This window comes from Micromys minutus (assembly GCF_963924665.1).
Source record: "Micromys minutus genome assembly, chromosome: 3".
Taxonomy (NCBI): Eukaryota; Metazoa; Chordata; class Mammalia; order Rodentia; family Muridae; genus Micromys; species Micromys minutus.
Window position 1 is genome coordinate 27689957 of NC_137972.1, and position 20094 is coordinate 27710050.

Consider the following 20094-nt stretch of genomic DNA (forward strand, 5'->3'; position numbering starts at 1 on the left):
GACTTGCCAGAATCCAGCATTGCTCTTCAGAATTTGGGCAAATGAAGCATGCTACCAGTCTTGAAAATATCACCATTCCCAAGTTTGTCAGATCATCAAATCCATTCAGCTCTGGTGAAAACATTTAAGAGACTGCGTACTCCTGTCTGAAAACCAGAGCAGGAAGAGTGAGAAGGAAGGGAGTGTCCCAAGCATGGTTGCCAGAGAGGCAAGGCCAAGAGAAGTGCTCACTTCCCCCAGATTCCGAGGCAGCTTTGTAACCATACGGAGATGTAATTTCCCACTGTTGCCATGTGCTGTCTCCCAAATAGCCTTTCCCTTCCCAGCCTTGACATCACTCTTAGCATGTCAGAGTCCAGTGATGCTGGGAAGTTTGGACCTCTCTCTAAAGGACTACTCTCCCTACCTCTCTCTACCTAGTTCCCAGCAAATAAATGTTTACTGAGTCCTCATGAGCTTGGGCGTTTGAGATGCTGAGGATTTGGTGAGGCCTAAGATCCAGTTCTGTCTGTAGAACAGATGAGATTCCGAGCTGAGAAACAATGAAGCCTGTGCTATAGCAGGGTTGGTGTGTTCATATGCTGTCATCGGGCAACAACGGTTGTCATCCGATTGACCCTAAACTAAAATGAAACAGCGGGGACCATTGTAAGGCTTGCTCTTGACAAGAAAGCTGGTGGTGTATAATTTGAAAGACAGTGAGATGAAATTTGAATTTTCTATAGTTGGGCAAATTCTTTTATTTAGTAGAGCAGGTCACCATCCTAGGTGGCCCTAACTATTCCTTCTACTTTGCCTGAAGGACTTATTCATTTCTGCCCTGATGAGCCATGGACAAAAAGGTCTTGGCAAATAGGCAGGACCACAGACCATGTGGGCTCCAGAGTCTCAGCCTGTGAATCTCAGCCCCTGCTTCAGCCACCGTGGAAAAGCCTGCTGTAGGTGCAGGTGCAGGCTTGGGGGAATGTGTATAATTTACTTTGCTGACAGCCCTGGTGTACTTTTCTGATCTTCCTTCATCATTCCCTCCCTCTCCCTCACTGAAAGTCATTGATACCACACCAGCCAGATGTGACCCTAAGATGCTGTCATCGTGACAGCCAGAGTGGGGACTGTGCAGAATCACACAACAGTAACTACCAATTTCCAACAGCTGTGTTGTACCTTCTTTCCCGGGGGTGTGATGGAGCTCAGACTGGGGACAGAAAACTTGTCAGAGGTGAAGGGACTCCAGGCTCTTGGGATGTGCCTCACTTTGACATCCCAGCATCTTTCTGAAACAAACAGATTGTGTGATGCACATGTGTGCATATATGAGTTGTGTGTGCATGTGAGTATGTGTTGCAAGCACACACGCTCACTGGAGCACACATACACACACATACACACACACACACACACACACACACACACACACACACACTGATACTGTGCTTCCTAGTGGTTATTCATGATGGAGGCACCTCTTAGCTCAGTGCTCCTGCTGTCAGACAATTCCTCTAATTACTTTGACCTTTCTATGGCCATTTCATTTTCTATTCTCTTTCTCACTCCTTTTGTTCCCTTAGGCAATCCTCCTCCTCGACTCTAGGCTTATATCACTAACCCAGAGATTCAGATATCAAAATGTTTTAGCATCAAAGGTATAAAATTCCTCAGAGCTGTCTCTACTAGTCCCTGGCCAGGAACTTATTGTCCACAGAGAAAGTTCCCCAAGCTGTTGGGATGCAAGTTTGAGTTTGAAGCCCTCAAAATGGAACTAGCTGGATTGCCACAGTGCTACTAGGATCCTGTTGCATTTGAGCCAGTTTTAGCTAGTTTCCATGGAATATAGGATATTGGCCTTCTTCTCAGAAAGATGTATTTCCCCTCAAGTGGGAAGTTTAAGTCTAGTGGACCTAGAGAGAAGTAACAGAGACGCCTCTGTGTAGCAATGAATGGAACCCTCAGAACTGGGTTCATCTTAAACATCTAAACAGCTGTATAGAAGCTTCTACAGAAAAGAAACTAAACTAAATCTCAGGCTTCCATGTAGTTTCTTAGGAAATCACTCTCTAAACCAAAGCCTCTCCATATTCTCCCAGAATGCCCAAGTGTCAAAAGTAACACAGACAAGGAGGAGAGGAGGGGAGAAGAAGAAGGAAGAAGGATTTTTTTTAAAAAGGAAGAAGGATGAAAGAGGAGGAGGAAGAAAGAAGAAGAAGAAGAAGAAGAAGAAGAAGAAGAAGAAGAAGAAGAAGAAGAAGAAGAAGAAGAAGAAGAAGAAGAAGAAGAAAAGAAAGAAAGAGAAAGAAAGAAAGGAAGAGAGAAAGAAAGGAAGAGAGAAAGAAAGAAAGAAAGGAAGGAAGGAAGGAAGGAAGGAAGGAAGGAAGGAAGAGAGAAGAGAAGGAAGAATCTAGGGTCAAATAACATCCCCATCAATTTTCTTATCTTCTTTCAGATGTGGGATTTTATTTTTATTTTAACCTTTGAACCAAATAGCAGCCTAACACAGAGAATCTGCCACCTAAACAATATTCTGGAGGGTTACAAACATGGTAATGAAGAGAATGAGCCTCTCCCAGAGCCTTCAACTGCTTGCTCACTCATACATACATACATACATACATACATACATACATACATACATCATACATACATACATACATACATACATCATACATACATACATACATACATACATACATACATACATCATACATACACACATACATACATCATACATACATACATACATCATATATACATGCATACATACATACATCATACATACATACATACATCATACATACATACATACATCATACATACATACATACAGCCATTCACTCATTTCATTCATTTTACTCACATTAGATGAATTCTTGCAGTCCAATAATTCAATTTAACATAAATTTGTTGAGCATTTTTATGTTCCCAGAAGCGGGGACGGCATGGGGTAGGAGACAGAAAAGAATGTGCCCCGCATACCTGGAGTTGAGAATATAAGGCATGCAGTATTTACAAGGAGTATAGCTCCCTGATAGAATTGCAAGGTTGTATAGGAAACTGACCACTCTGGGGGACCTGGGAGTTTTGGTCCTGAGGCTTGACAAGAAACCATAGAATGGATACCCATATCTTGGGAAAGTATTCATTAGCAGCTTTAGATGTTGGAGTGAAATATGTTTCAGTTTCTTAACAAACCCAAGAAAGTACTGGGGCACCCCCCCCCATGTTCTTGCTCGATGTGCAGGTGGGATACAGTACCAGGCACCATCTAGGACCATATCCCTGCTAGCAGCCATTCCCACTGTGACTCAGCTGTTCCCAACATGGCAATCAGACCAGGATATCACTCTCTCTGCTCATACCTTCCCCACGAGGTCAGGACCTCAGCCCATCTGCTTACATGGGTCATTTGAATGCGCAGTTTTGTTTCTGGCTTTCCTGGCCGATAGGATCAGTTTTCTCCCACCTAAATGAACATCTTCTGTTACTGCCTGGGGAATTTTCAGCCAAGAATGGGTAGCTGCACAGGGCTGGGACAGGATTCAACTTGCCTCTTACCCTGTGACCCCTGTGGTGGATATTTATATTCCAGGCAGCATAGGTCATCAAGAGTCAATAGCCCTTGGTGGGTAATGGCCTTTGTATTTGTGGAAACCATCTAGTCTAGATCCTCAGAGCTTGTGGTGAGGAGAGGGTACACATGATGTGAAAACTCATGGAAATCACCTTGGATCAAAGAGGCTTTGAGATGTCCATGGTGAAGGTATTGCCTCCCCTCCCCTCAAGGAAGAGGTTCTAGTGGATTTGAAAGTATAAGGCAGGGGCCCTTCCACCCAGTTAGATGCTAGTTTCAGATGGGTCTTTGGTATTCTTTGTCCAGTGTTGGTTAAATAGGAAGGTTCTATGTTTGTTTCAGTAAAGAAAATGCCAACATAGTTTCAGGTCTGGGGTCCCGAATGCTGCGAACTTTGGACATGAGGAACCATGATGCCCCCTGCCTTCTTTTGGAAAGCTACAGAGCTCTTGCTGTTACAAACCCAAAACCTTCTACCAGTGGCTTGAGGAGACCATCTGTGTTTTCATCACCAGATAAGGGTGACAGCAAGCTGGGTCCCTTTTTGATGAGCCTTTATTACTTTCCTCAGGGTAAATCTCATCCCCAGATTGGAGATGATGACCATATTACTCCAGCATCACCTTGCTTTAAAGAAAGCCATCACTGTGTACTCTCTACCCAGTCTGCCCTGAAAGTAGGTGGTCTAGAGCAGGAGGGGCGAACAAAGGGTGCTTTCTTTTCAGACTGCAGGATCTCCTTCCGATGGCTGTCCGCTCAGACATTATGGGTCAAGATGCCCAAGAAATGTCTTTGATTGGTCTTCACCTGTTCCCACCCCCTCACCTGTGTTGAACCCCTAAAATACCTATCCCATAGCCAAGAAAGGAACCAAAGCAGAAATCTGGTACTGGATATGGAAACCTTTACTTTCCTCTTTCTAACCCTGGCTTTTTACAGACCCATGGTCTTTAGATCTCTTGTTCTATCCACCAAAGTCCTTGATGAAACTAAGTGATCTTGTCTTATGTGACCCAGAGGAAAGGGCCCATAGGCTAATGAAGAACCCAAGGGAACCTCTAAAGCAAGAGGGCTTGTGCAGCCTGGAGTACTGTTTTGGGGGAAGACATCAATTCTAAGGAAGCTAGAGGAGGCCACTAGCCCTTCCTCTGACTTACTGTCTGCCCAGGCACTGGAGGCAGCTCTGCTCAGAGACCCCAGCTGCAGAGAGCATGCCAACACCTACTGGAGCCCCTGTCCCCACCCGTTCCATGGAATAAGTAAAGGCACAGTGCTCTTAACGAACCAAATTACCTTCTGTCCTTTGGGGTTGATGCAGCCAAAGCCAGAAAAGTTATTAGAGTAGCTTAGTAAAGCAGACGCTGGGTATGGGCTCTGCAGGGTGGCGCTGTGCTGGATGGTGCCAAGTTCTGTGTCTGGTGAGAGTCTATTATTCTCACCAGCTTTTCCCGTTCTCCACACTCCCCCTAAACTAGACAGCAGTGCTGAGACCAGTGGTTCCCAACCTTCATGAGAGCCTTTAGTAAAGTTCCTCAGGTTGTGGTGACCCCCCCCCCACACACACACACAACCATAAAACTATTTTGTTGCTACTTCACAACTCTAATTTTGTTACTGTCATGAATTATAATGTTTATGTCTGTGTTTTCCCATGGTCTTAGAGATGAGAAAAGATTGTTCAAACCCCCAAAGGGGTCACAATCACAGGTTGAGAACCACCCACTTGTAGGGAAAGGAAGAGCCTGCTTCCATTTCTGATCTATGTTAGCAAGTAATTGAAGAGGAGAAGCCAGAAAGACACCCATTTCTTAAGGTCCAGGTTCCCCAAAGCTTCGTCCCTTGCCTAGCGCCCCAGCTGCGGTTGCTTTACTGCAATCTCAAGTCCAGCACAACACCCACATCTTACACATCCCACATCAAGCACGTGGTGAATAAATATGGATGCTATGTGAGTAGGCAGAAGGCCTCTCCCCATGTCACAGGGCATGCGCAGGCCCTGGCCTGGCAAAGCTGCATGACTGCGTACAGGGCTCCCTTGCCTCTCTTTCTGGTCCTATTTCACCTTTATTTCTTGTGTTGATTGCTTTTGCTTCCCTCTCCCTGGCCTAGAGACAAACCAAACAACTAGTTCTAGTCCCACCAGTCCGGTTTCCTTTGCACTTTGGGCTCAGCAAACTCCTCCTAGTCCAAGAAGGGCCCCGGGAAGAGAATCCACATGAAGGCTGACTGCCCCACCTCTGCCAGCCACTGCTGCTTTCTTTGATATACTACTGACTCTTAACCCCTGTTCCATGGCCAGGAAGGCTTTACAGCTGTGAACATGGTTCTAACAATGGCCAAGTCCCTCAGAGGTTGGGGTTTAGCTGCTACCACAGGGTCATTAGACTCTGGACTTTCTTCCTGATCTATAGCGCCCTCTGCTGTCAGTGACTCCAGTGTGCAAAGTCCACACTGCCCTGACTGAAATGGCCCTTGCTTCTGCAGCCTCAGCCAGAAGTCTTCTCTATTCCCTGCATTTCCACTTCTTATGCCCTCAAACAACTGCAGGCATACATACATACATACATGTATGCATACATACATACATACATATGTGCATGCATACATACATACATATATACATACATACATACATACATACATATATATATGTTCCCAGCTAGCAAAGGCTTCCTATGTATAGTACAGAGCCTACTTTTAAATTCATCAGTCCAACTCAGACATTACCTGAGTACCTATCAAAAGCGAGACACTGCCCCTGGTACATGGAATTCACCAGGGACCCAAACAAACCAAAGCCTTCTGTGCTCATGAAACCACACTACAGCCTATAAGACAGTAGATTGTGACCCACAAGGAACCCACACAGTCATGAAGTGATAAATGCTATGGGAAACTAGAGCAGGGCACATAGGAATGGAAATGGCCAACACATGGTTAAATTGACTCGCCCTACAGTGTGGACGTCCGTGGGGGAACTCTCCCTCACCGACTCAGGTCAAACCAATGAGACAACGCGCTCAGTTCTTGTACAAGATCTCTAACTGGAACAGCAAACCACTCGGAGCAGCATCTGTGAGTGCTTCTCTACCTTTAATCTGATCACACAGAAAACAACACATCTACAACTCAATCAAGGAACAAAGAAAGAAAGCAGATCGAGGCAGCAGTTGTCGAGTTTTATTTCTCCCCAGGAAAATCGCTTGGGGTGTCCATGACGTCAGCCATAATGTAGATGTGCGAACTACACTGAACTCCCAGGCTTGAAGACGAGGTGCAGGGATCTACTTAGATGGGTTGCTGCCGATCTTCCCAGCATGGGACATCTTAGGGCCCGTGTACTGAAGATGCACAATCCTGTCCTTCCAGATACAATTGGTAACCTAAAAATGATGATACCGACCAGGGTCCACAAGCTCTGTCGAGGATTCTACATCAGTCAACCCCTAGTGCTTGTAAAAGTGGGTTGAAGAGGCCAGAGCTCTGGGGTAAGATGGAGCACGGCATTTCTAAACAAGCAACTCGTGATGCTGGCTCTTGAAGCCACACTTTTGACCATGGCTGATGAGAGTCAGTCAAGAAGCCGGTACCTTTGGAATCTAGAGTTTCACAAGTTGGTTTACCCAAGACTACCTCGGGGCTCACTTCTTATAACCCAGAAGTGCTTGGAAAATGTCAGAAGCAGATTTGAGGAGCTGAATCGGAATGTATTTCCTCTTTAGTAGAAATGCTGCCCCGTGACATGTCTTCTTCACACTCCTTCCTGCCTGAAGTATAGGGAATGTGGGACAGACACTTGAAGGGGCAGTGGGAAGCGGATGGGAGTCAGTGGACAGGAGTTCTGAAGGGATGCTCATAGCAAAGCCTCCTTAGCCCAGAGGGACCACCCATTGTCTCCATTCTGTCTCTCACTCTTTCCAGTTCCCACAGGGGTCTGTGACTTGCCGGAGTGTCCTCATCGATCCAATAGTTACAGGCTAAGTACCTCTTCGATCTGGGCTGTGGTGTCAGCCAGTAGAAAGCTGCCTTTCCTGGCCCACTGGCTGGCGAGGGACTGAGGTCAAGCCTCTATGTCCCAGACTCCAGAAAGATCCTGTTCTCTTGTGATGTGAACCTCAGTCTCCAGCCCTGTCAGTAAAGTTGGGCCTTTTTCACAGCCCAAGGTCAGCCCAGCTCAGGGTACATCTTAAGACTTAATGGCCACAAAAGCCCAAATGGGCTAAACCCAATGATTCCAGGATTGGAAAAAAAAATGTTTTGTAAAGCGGCCCACCTTCATAGACAAGTGTGTAGGAAGTGCACTGGAAAACTATTCCTTTTCTAGAAAATAGAACAGCAAGACCCCCACCCCAGCTCTCTAGACTCTGATGCTCAGTCAAGATTATAGGGAAGGATTTTGAATAGGAATGAAGCCAAAGACAGTGGCAGCTCCTGGTCCCTTAACAAAAGACCAATTCAGCCGTTTTGCCTCCTGTGGATCTGTTCACACTCTCTGTCTGTCTGTCTGTCTTGCCCTTCACTTTGCTTGCTCTGTCCTAACTCTCCTTCATCTTTCCAGATGCAAGACGCTATGGGCTATGAGTTGCCCTGGGTGTATTTTGTCAGTCTGGTCATCTTTGGATCCTTTTTCGTTCTAAATCTGGTTCTCGGTGTTTTGAGCGGGTAAGCTGACCACTTCTGTGTCTTCTTTACAACGCAGCCGAGCAAGGTCCCAGATTCCACTGCGTTCAATGCAGAATCCTCAAAGACAGGACCCTAACAGGCCCAGGAAAACGGGGGAAAAAATCTCCATACAAGAACAGATTCTGACCATTGGCTGCACAGGCGCTTTAGCCTCTGAGTTGCACCTTGAGGATCCTGGGTCCCACGCTGCTCAGCTCAGCGCTGGGGAGCCGGTGGCTGGTGCTTGGCCATGCTCGGTTGCTGTGTGTGCCTGACTAACTATCATTCCATTCTTCCAGGTCAATGATGCCGTAGGAAGGGACTGGCCCTGGATCTATTTTGTAACACTAATCATCATAGGGTCATTTTTTGTACTTAACTTGGTTCTCGGTGTTCTTAGCGGGTAAGCAGGACCAAGGAAATGGTCTTGATTTTTCCATTAATTTTTATTTTATTCTCTCTGCTATTCCTGGCACTATTCTGTTTCTGGCTCTGATGAACCTGGGATCAAGGGTCACTCAGGAGCCTTAAAGTGAAGGTCTTTGGCCTGACTGTGTGGAGGGTCGGATGGAGGGGAGTTAACTCATCAGAGACACCGGGTTCCACCCCTATCCCACCACACAGACCAAGACCTTCCCAGCCCCCAGCTAGGCAGGCTAAGGAGCAGCACACAAAGTGCCTTGAGTGGGGATAACTTTATAGAAGGAATCTGAAAGAAGGTTCATGTGCACACAGCACTCATAGTGCCCTTTGAAAAACATGCTGGCCTGATCTCATGAGCCAACTATCATCTGAAAGCAAATACAGGCTTCAAATCACTTTTATTGAGTAAACAGGACACAGAAGGAAAAGTTTGGTTTAAAACAGAAGAAAAATGGTAGGATAGCTCAGTGGTACTTGCATCACATAGACTCTCAGTGTTCCATCCCAGCATTGTCAAAACCAAAGACAGACAAAACTCCATGGCTGTGTGTGTGTGTGTGTGTGTGTGTGTGTGTGTGTGTGCTTGTGCGTGCACGCACACATACATATATGTGCAAATACTAAATAATTCTCATTTCAAGGACAACAGCCCATCATCGATATTTACTTTTCTGATTGCAAAGAGCACATAACTATTTAAAGCCACAGGTTATTATGAGGTTAAAGATGAGGCACAATTCATTCTCCTTCCAGTTTATCTAGATGGCCACAAACACAAACCTACCTGTTTTCAACCCTTGCTCAGATGTAATTTGAAGGAAAAGAATGACTCCTGGCTGGGGCATTAAGACCCAAAAGATGGCTACCTTCTCAGGACAGAGACCTGGGGTGTCTCCTCAGCCACCCATTTTTCACTAGCTCATGCCAGCCATGCCAAGACCTGACACCTTAAATGCTCCTGGTGACCCTCTGGTCCTCTATAGGGGACTCGCCTACTGACTTTGGTATAGTGGGAGGCAGGGGATCTGTTTCTGCTCTGCTTGGACGGGCCAACTGTTTTCCTGGGCACTCGGGGATTTCCTGCTTAGAGGCAGTTCAAGAGGAAGGAAAGAGGCTGCTTTCGGTGCAGAGTGGGCAATGCTATCTCTCACCATTGTCAGGGCAAAGGGTCCAGACTGCAGCAGATAGAAGGAAAGAACTTCCTCCTATCTCACTCCTCACCTTTTATCAAGGAGAGCAGGGGGTGGAGTCATATATAAGCACCTGGTTAGCTGCCTGGAGGTTGTGTGTGGAGGAGGGGTTGCTCCTTCCAACACAAGAAAATGGCCCGCTGTTTATACATGGATCTCACTGACAGCATTGGAAGAGAATCAAACTCATTATCCCCTTTTCAAGACAGGAATTTGGCTATCCTAGCTCTATGCACAAGGTCTGGATGCACAAGGTCTGGCAACCTCATCTTTTGAAATCTCTGTTTTCCATGTCGGAAAATGAAGATAACATCAGCGCATAGGTGGCTGTCACTGTAGAAGGGAGAGGAATGTCCATGCAAAATACTAGGCACAGGACTAGTATACCGTCAGCGCTCAGAAGCAGACTGTTTTGACTTTTAAAGATGAGTAACTTGAGCCAAGACATGTCACTTTTTTTGGCAATCAGCAGACTTGGGCCTGAAGGCTTAGTTTGGATCCTGTTTTCTTATCACTGTCTTCTAGATCTGCATTGAATAAATCTGGTTGTAGTGTAGCCCAGAGCTACACACACACAGAGACAGACAGACAGACAGACACACACACACACACACACACACACACACGCACACACACACACACACACACACACACACACAAAGTTTCTTCCCTCAGATGTAAAATTCATCTAGGAATCCAATATGGAGAGTGACAATGAGATTCCAAAGGCTCCTTTTTCACCCTTACAGCCATTGCCGACCCGTCTCCCAGAGGCATGGCCAACCTGCAGGTGTCAAGTCAGATATGTCAAAGGAGCAGCTGCTGATGCTGACAAAAGACCATTTTAAAATTACACCTTGATCTCATTTAGATCAAGTGTTTAGATAGATGTGCATAATCCAATGCTGTGATGCTTAATTGTCTTCAGAGCATTTAGTGGACATGGGACAGGAATATACAGGCTCTTTAGCCTCTGCACCTGTGAGCCACAGTTCAGTTAATCTGTTCTGGGCTCTTCTATCCCCTAAGCATCTTCAAAGTTACAGCATGCTTCTGGAAGCTCCGGAAATTGATGGACCCTTTGCCCACCCCTTCTGGCCAGGGCCAGTGACTGAATGCATTCCCTCTAACCTGTGAAGTTATACACCTGGAAATAAACTGTTAGTTGACCATACTGGTGATTGAAGTTGACATCTTAATTAATCAGTACAAAAGTGTAATAATTAACCTCAAATATTCAGGGGAAAATCCACTCATTCATCAGCTAGACTCAGTTAAACCAACCTTCCAGAACATGGAAGAAGTCTTGGAGCCCGTGAAATACTCTGTCCCAAAGATTGCACGAACAGTCTTCCCCATATAGTGTCAAGACCTGTGTTCTACATCTCTCATGTTAGGTTTATTTAGTGTTCAAGACAGCTTCATGAGCTAGAAGCTACTCATGTTTCCATTTCACAGAAGAAATGACTGAGCTTTAAATGAGGAAGCTGAATTCATTCCAATGGAAAAGTTTAGAGGATGGAGGGCTGGGCCAGAACATCAGACTCCACAGATTTCCTGTAACTTCCACAGTTACAGGAGGAAGGGAGGAGGGATCAGACACTACAAAGGTGGGAGGGATGAAGAAGAGGTGTAGTAGAAGTAGTCTACAAGCTTCTGGACATATCCAGGGAAAGGATAAAGGCTGGGAAATGCTGCCCGGCCAGCCCGGTGGGACCCTTTGTTCAGTGGGAGGAAACTCAGAAGAGCTTAATGGGCCCAGAGAACAGAAGCACTTCAACTGCAGCTATAAAGTATTCTGTGACTGGAGGGTTGGGGTGTGAACCCCACATCCATTAATAATAACACCCCTACAGCTCAATGAAGTAGCTGCCCTCACAAATTGTGTCCTTTTGTCAGCCAGAAGAGGCTAAGGTGTGCCTGCTGTATTCTGCTCAGAGCAGGGGTGGCATCCCATAAAGTTTCTTTCTTTTTTTTTTTTTTTTTTTGGTTGTTTATTAATCATTTCATTCATTTACATCTCAGATGATATCCCACTTCCCAGTTACCCCCTCTACCAACCCCCCCCCATCCCATGATATCCTCCTCCTGGTTACCCCTCCACCAGCCAGCCACTCATCCTACATCCACCCTCCCCCCAACCCTCTGCCTGTCCATTGGAGTTTCTATTGTAACTATAGAAACTCCCAAATTTTAATTACCTGAGGGTTCTGCATCCTTTATCTGTAACCCTCACATATGCAGAAGGTCTTCATTCCAATGAGACCACCTTAGGACACACAGCTCTTGAATTCTTTTCAAAGAATCTTCCATGTTATGTAGTGATCCCCATATCTGCCCTATGGGAGGCACAGGTCTGGCATCAGTATAGGCTACAACTGGATTACAATTACTTTCTCCTCCAGAAATCCCTGTTAGAATCCACACAATGACTGTGAGACTTTTGAAGTTGCATTTGAAGCTGGGGGTAAGGTGGGGGTGGAAGGATGGACTCTGAAACCTGGGCCTTTGGATGTGTCTGTACCTAGAGCCTCTTAGCTGGGTTCATCCTTTGTCACATCGAGAGCCAGGCATGTCCCTTGCCTGAAGAAGATGGGTGGGAGAGTTGCAGTCGGAAGTGAAACTGGCCCACAATGGATGCACTGTTAGAACAGGCTGTCCAGACTGAGGAGTCCCCCACATGTGGGGGCAGAAGTGACTACACAGAGTTGATTGTCATCCTCAGTGGCTGCACTTTGTCAAGTCACGTTGGACAGTGCATCGTGAATACTTATCACTGTTGCAAAGCACAGAGTTAGATTCCTGCCGATGAGTATCTGGTCACCTTTGGCAGCCAATCAAAACATAGCCCTGTGTGTGTTTCTGCGCACAGTTTATTTAGTTACTATCACTCATTTGTTAACATTAGACTCACAGCCACCAGCACCCTGTATCTCCAGTCTGTGTGGACTTGATCTAACACACATTCTCTGTAAGGCACTGCATAGCCTTTCCCTATGCTATGTTTGGGGCCATGTAGACAGTGAAATTTCTAATATATAGCCCAAAACCATAACAATAAAAAATGCCAGTAAATAGACCGACCCTATATAAAGACATTTGCTTTGTTGAGAACTGAGTTAAGGAAAGCGTCTCACCTTGTCTGACCTTAGCAGGAAGCATGTGACGTGTTTTTGTTTTGCCACTACATGCATAGTCATACATGAGCTTAAGAGAGCCACAAATAATTATTTGGGGGTTGCTAACAAACTTCAGCAAACCCAGAAATAGCAGGGTTATTATTTACCTCTTCAGTGTTGATTTTCAAAGGGCCTAATATCCCACGGTCAGAGTGATTAGTGTATCCCCCAACATCCTGTTACCTGCCTTACATGATGAGCACTCACCACCCCTCCTCCCATATTTTATATTGGCCATTTTCCTGGTCACAGATGCTCTCCTGCCTTGTGACAAATCCCACAGTAGTGACTGATTGTCTTGCTAGCTCTGGACTCTGGGCTGGGCAGAGCCTTTCAGGCTGGGGTTTCATGTCTTCATTAGCTCAGCTTCCAGAACAGGCACATGGTGGGTATCCAGGAGAGGAAATAGAACCAGGGCCTGTCACCCAGTGTTTCGCCAATATGTGCAGCTTGGAGTTCCTTGCAACCCATGTAGCTGAGTGAGTTCCAGCCCATGGTGCTATCAAAGTACCATGTTACCTTGCTGCCCAGGCCACATTTTCAGCCCTTCCAGCACAGCATGTTCTTCCTCTGCAGGAGCAAAAGCAGGAACGTCCCACAGAAGCATGCAGGCTTCCCTCCCCCTCCGTTCCCTGTGAATATTTAGGTTTCCCAGGGGTTTGCAGGCGTGGACAGCGAGCTTCCCTGCCTAACTGGAGCCAAGTCCAGGCCTGTTCTTCCATCTCTGTAAGAAGAATGGTGGGTGTCTTATAATCAGAGCTTGAACTCTGAGAAATTATCCAGAAGAGCTAAAGGACTCTCTGAGCAACTTCATGCCTTTGAAACTCACTCAAACCCCACTCCAGAGGAAAGGGGCACAAAAGGCATGTGGGTGTAGGTAGAAAGATTGCTGAAGTTCTTCCAGGTACATTGTATGGAGTTTATTTGCATAGGGAGAGAGGTGCACTATGAATCTATTGTCTCTAGAGAGCAAGGTCACAGCAGGGGAAGGCCTCACCACGTGTAAGGGAAGGAGGCAAGGCAGACAGGGCTGGCATCTTCCCCTGTTCACACCAGTAACAAAAGCAAAGGCAGGATGAGAAAAGCCAAGCCAGGTCCCACCTTCACTGTGATCTGTCACTCCAGTGCCTCTTCTCTGGCATGCTACTTCCTGGAAAGGAAATAAAAGCACCCACTGGCTGGCAGGAAGCCCACAAAATAGCAAGTTCAGTCCGATTATAATTGGATTCAATCAGATTTGAGAAGCAAATTCAATCCAAACCAGAGCATCGTTAAGGAGGTAGTTGAAGAAGACTCATTAACTTGAGAGCCCCCGGTTCTCAAAATTAAAACATTCCCCAGGCACCTCCCAGGTCTCAGCCCCATTTCACCACAATGGTGATTGCTAAGTCATGAGCTCTGCCAAACTCCATAGGCAAAATGCAAACACTAGGCAGGTGGTGTCTGGTGACAGAGCCTCCCATATATGACACAGGGCTTAACTGAGCCTTCTGTCTCTGGAGGTTTTGCTGTTGACATGATTCCCTGCAAGGTGCCTTTGCTCTGCAGTACTGCACTTGTGCATGAAGCTCTTTTGAGTGGGTTTCCACAGCCTGTTGTCCTGAATTAGGTTCTAACCGAGAAGAAACACAGGAGCCATGGCCCAGGGATTAGTCAAGACACCAGAGAATTCACATGCACACCCCACCCATCTACCCCACCCCACCCTACTGCCAATGGCCCCATTTTTTGATAGATCAAACAAACCAAACAAAACCAAGCAAGCCAAATTCTCTTATTACCCATGGACAAAAGGGGGCTGGTTTCTTCCAAGGAAGAGGAGACTTCCAGCAAGTCCCTAAAACACTGAAATGTCTGCTGATTATTCCTTTAAATTGCCACATTACCTTTGACACCATTGAAATGTCTGCTGATTATTTCTTTAAATTGCCACATTACCTTTGACACCATTGTCAGGTTTGGTTTTTTTTTTTTTTTTTTTTTTTTTTTTTTTTTTTTTTTTAAGTATTTTTTTTATTCTGGGTAGGCAGTCAAAAGGCAGGCCCCAGGGCATTTTCTTGTGTTTGGAATCCTTACGGGAAATCCATGTGGGTTGAACTCCCTCCAGGCATGCTAATAACAGTAGAAGGAACTGTAGCCCAAAGAACAGAGATTGAGGAGCTCAAACCTCCTGAACCCCTAGACAGTGGGAGGTACTGGCAAATATTGATCATCCTCCTTTGGGAAATGCCCTGGTCAATCACATCGGCTGGTTTTCATGGTGTAAATATTCCAAACTCAGCTGTAATTGGGCTATCAGGGAGACTTCACTGAAGCCAGAGTTGAGAAAAGCAGGTCTTATTTATTGGCTCCGAGACGCAGTGTAAGTTAAGTGGGCTCTATCATCACTGGGCCCAAATAATCTGTGTCATTTGAAGATAAATTGTCATTACTTTTAAAATGCCTAATCCTGGGTAACACATTACCTTGCTGTTGTAGAGGACCATTAGCGTGACTGTTGGGCAAGGGGTTCTCTATCTTTGAAGAATAGTGGTTATTCACAGACAAAGCCTATTATGACCTAGAAAGTAATGAACAGCCTTCATCTTCTTAGATTTTCTTGGCCTGTGTCAAGAGTATGTAGGGCTCCTTCTCCTTGTGGAAGCAAAGATAGATTGGGTAGAGGAGATAGATATGTGTAGAGAGGGAACTGTTTGGATGGGATTCTCTACACAAAGCAATTAATACCTGCCTTGTCTTCCCTTCTCCCCATCTTCCCTCTTGGCTGACCCTTCTGTGCTGCCCTGCCCCCTCCTCTCCCTCTCACCCCAGAGAGTTTTCCAAAGAGAGGGAGAAAGCCAAAGCTCGAGGAGATTTCCAGAAGCTTCGAGAGAAGCAGCAGCTAGAAGAAGATCTCAAAGGCTACCTGGACTGGATCACCCAGGCAGAAGACATTGAGCCGGAGAACGAGGATGAGGGAATGGACGAAGACAAACCCCGAAATAGTGAGTGGCCTTCTCCCCTTGGGCTGGGGTCTGGCATGGCAGGGGCAGAGAGCCAGGAGATGGTGGTTCATACTGACCTTTGGTCTGGACGATGTTCACAAGAGGAACATCCTTCTCAATGGCTACACCACTTGCTTCTCATAGGAATTAGTCAGATGGGAAATTCTGCCACTACTGTAGAAAACCTCATTTAGACACTTTGCCCTGGAAACACAGTTGTGTTTGTGCTAAGGTAAGTAAGGCATGGCTCTCCTGTGAGTGCTTAAGGTGGGGCCAGGCATCCTGTCCCTGTTCCTGGAATCAGTTTCCTTCCACTAGTCAGCTGCATAGAAAAATATGTGCCTGAGTAGGACTCTTTCCACCTGGCAGAGGTCTTCCAGGTTCCCCCCAGATTTCTCTAGGGGAATCGAGTCAACATTTCTCATCGAGTGGGTAACTTAACTTATTGTCTGAGATAGTGCTTGTGGGAACATCAGAAGGAACGTGGAGGAATTCCACTGAATCCATTTAGATTACAGACACAGAGCCAAATCCTTTCTTCTGGGTTTTCTCGTGGCAGATTGCCAGAGAGCATACAAGCCAGGATACAAATGGGAACAGCAGGTGACTGTAAATGTTTAAGACAACAAGTCTTGGAAATCTAATTTTATCCTGATTGTCCCAGTAGTTTTCAAAGTGGGACCCCCGGATCAGTGGTGGTAGCTCAGACTTCGTAGAAATGCAAATTCCTGGGCTCCTGCCTAAACCCACTGACTTAGGAGCTCTAGGTTGAGTTGAACAGAGATGGTGATTCATGTGAGTCTTTGGGTTCACTCTAACTACCGCTCATGTTTCCTGTGACCCCGATCTTTGTGGATCTAATGCTCTTCCTATTCTGTGCTCAGCATTTGTCTTGCATTTTACTTGTTTGAATAGTCGCTTTCTGTCCTCTCAAAAAGCACGATCTTAAAAACAAATCTTGAATATTGGGCACCTAGAGCACAGAGCCATGTGGGTGAGGGCAACAAGACAGAATCTGCCTCTCTGTAGAGAAGGGCTCAGGAAGAGCCTGCCAGCATAAGAGAAGGTGAAGGAAGACAACAAAAGGTGCTATCAGACTCTGCTCTCTTGTTCCAAAGACTGGTGCGGTAAATCTATCAACTACTCCCTTCCTGGTAACTCTGCTAAAGGTACAAAGACAAAATTAAAACCCCTAAACAGCAAGGGACTAGTAACGACACACTTTAATAACCCAAGGAAGCCTTCATGCTCCACTAAGTAGTTTTGCAAGCTGGAAGATGGGGCTGTTGGTAGATTATTACAATGAGCTATGATACCACTGAGGCTTTTTCTGGGAAAACACATGGCAGCTTCTCCGTATTGTTGATGGAACCACATGATAGTTGATTCATTGGTGGGGACTGGGCAGAGTACTAAAGAAGTTAGTTGTCCTGTGAGTCACAGAAGAGCTTGTAGACAGTTTGACATCTTGGCTCAGAAATAATCTTGATAAACATTTGGTTGGTATGTGTCACGCAGAAATGGGCAGTACTCAGTGCTTGTTTCACAGTCAGTGCCATTCACAAGGATGCATGACTATGTTGTTCCCTGTTCAACTGAGAGTTTCTAAAGAATGCAGGCTACTTCTCCATCTTCCACGTTCCAAGGAAAGTTCCCAGCGTGGAGCATACCTTGCTGATGGAGTAGATTGCACTAACAGGCTCATCCAGTACCTGCTCACTGCCAAGGTTTGCTGAAGCTGAAACGTTGATTGAGTTAGACTTCAGAGACTTCCCCCTCCCGCATACTGCTTCATGATGCCTGGAGGAGCATTTAGAGATTGACTTCTTGTCTTGGGTCAGCCCTATCCTAAGAAGACCAGAGTGGGAGTCTAGATTCTATGTAAATGGAAATGTTAGATGTTCCGGGAGTGGGGAAGGGGGTGATGGGAAGAGAACAAAGATCCAAAGAAATCAGGAAATGAAAAGTCAAGTAGTTACATGTGATAGAATGAAATGTGGAATTCACAAACAAAGGTGGAATGAATTCATAGGATTCCCAACATTGAGTAAATGCGGTTTAATTATAGAATTCAAGGAAGATCTTACGGAGAGCAGACCTTTAGCTCACTGTGTCTGTGGATGGATGAAGAGATGACCTGGGTTATATGTTTATATACAATTCACTATTTATATATAATTTACTTGCAGAAAAGGCAATTCTGTGGCTTGGAAACAATATTGTCCACTTTAGGTCTTACTTCGTCATTTGCCCTTTGAAACACACGCAAGAGAAGAAACACTTGTGTTTACGTAGTGTAGCTCTAGCTTTCGAAAAGATTAGTGTCTAAAGATTACACTAGGGAATTTTTTAAATTCTTTTCAGGTCAGAAACAAAGGTGTGTATGTGTGTGTATGTATGTGTGTGTGTGTATGTATGTGTGTGTGTGTGTAAGAAACAGTGTATATGTGTGCATGTGAGTGAAAAGGTGTGTATATCCTGTGTGTGGATGCACACATGCAGCTTTACATGCATATGGAGGACAGGGGTCAATCTCAGATACCATTCCTAAGGACCCATTCACTTCGTCATTTTAGAAAGGGTCTTTCAGTGGGACCTAGGGCTGCTTGATCGGGCTAGTTAGCCAGAAAGCTGTAAGGATCTGCCTGCCTCTACTTCCCCATCACTGGGATTTCAAGTGCTTGCCCCAGCCAGCATCCCTTTCAGCACAGACCATGAGCCACTAGTGTGAGTCACTTGGAGGCAGTGCTGGCTGCACTGTGAGGACAACTCGGTGACACATCATTTTGCAGTAGCTGATCAAGAGGATACATCAGTCAACTTTCCTAAGAGGGGACACAAAGCCATTGAGAGGGAGATGTAGAGGATGGAAAATAACAGCAAGAAAGCATTTGATTGGGAGACCTTCCCTTAAAAGATTAGAAGAAAATAGGTAAACTGTATATAGATGCAATTAACTTTATATACACAGATTCCAGTTATTCTCACCAGCCAGCCATAATGGGAGGTCTGCTCTCCCCAGCACCGTTGTTGGCACTGCTGAAATAACAGTGAATAAAGTAGTTAAAACTCTCTGCCTTTGTAGAAGTCCTATTGTGATGGGTGTAGGGTGGAGAATAGATTAAATAATATGTCATTGTGGTAAGTGTTGAGGGGTGGTAGTAGATGGGGTGGTCACAGAGATGCTCTACTGATAAGGTGGTATCTAAATAAAGGTGAGAAGGTAAAAAGGAAGTGCACAGCTATTTGGGAAGGGTTCCTTCCAGGCAGATGGAAGGATGATGGAAAAGGAAGGAATGTGACTACTGCATCCGGGAACAGAAAGGAGACCCAGGCAGGTGGCTGTCAGAAACATAGGTGAGGCAGGAAGTGGTGGAGAGGATGCTGAGGGAAGCTGGGAGGAGACCGTGTGATTTGCTGACAAGAGAACCTGGATCTGAGCTGGAAGGAAGCCAAGCAGCCACTGGTGTGTTTGAGAAGTAATGAGTCCGGCAAGCATTCAACAAGATCCCCGTGGCCACCGTGTGCACAACGGAATGGAGGTTGCCAGGGCAGCGGCTAGCCAAGAGGGGACTCCCTGGAGATGGTGGTGTCTTATCCTGGCAATGAAGGAGAAATAAGGTCAAAATTCAAGGTGATCTCATTGCTGACAGATAAAATGTGGGACATGAGAGAGGAAAGTGAGGGTTCACAAGTCAGTATAAGAAAGGAACTGCGATTTACTGACAGAAGGAAAACAGCCAAATAGGGCAAGGATATTATATTTTTAAAAAGGCAACTCAGACCTTGAGATTTATGTTAAGTAGGTGCCTGACAATCACTGAGCCCAAGAGAAAGCTTTGGCACTAAGCTGTAATTTGGGGGTCATCGGCATAGGTAAGGCACTGGAACACATCTGTCTGAGTGAAATCACCAGGGAAAGTGTGGTTAGAGATAAGGCAAAGCCAGCAACTGAGACAGAGGTTTGGAAACTGGTTGATAAGAAGAGAGCCAGCCACAATGATTTGCTACGTGAGATGAGAGGACCAGGGGGAAACCAGAAGAAGATTGCCAGTGCTACCAGAATTCGAGGCAAGGGCTCGAAACGCTGG

The 20094-nt window shown here is 45.8% G+C and overlaps 1 protein-coding gene across 26 annotated transcripts in view; it reads left to right on the forward strand.

Moving 5' to 3' along the window:
- CACNA1C (calcium voltage-gated channel subunit alpha1 C) overlaps positions 1 to 20094 on the forward strand; it is a gene marked incomplete at its 5' end in the record, with an annotated part of 581859 nt that overhangs the window by 431683 nt on the left and 130082 nt on the right. For 18 of the 26 annotated variants that reach the window (XM_080914145.1, XM_080914122.1, XM_080914131.1 and 15 more), the window contains 2 exons: positions 8527 to 8630; positions 15831 to 16003. In XM_080914145.1, coding sequence (XP_080770271.1) covers positions 8527 to 8630; positions 15831 to 16003 — 277 coding nt within the window. Of the gene's footprint in view, positions 1 to 8123; positions 8228 to 8526; positions 8631 to 15830; positions 16004 to 20094 lie in introns of all 26 variants that reach the window. The other 8 variants (XM_080914120.1, XM_080914140.1, XM_080914139.1 and 5 more) reach the window with 1 other exon arrangement.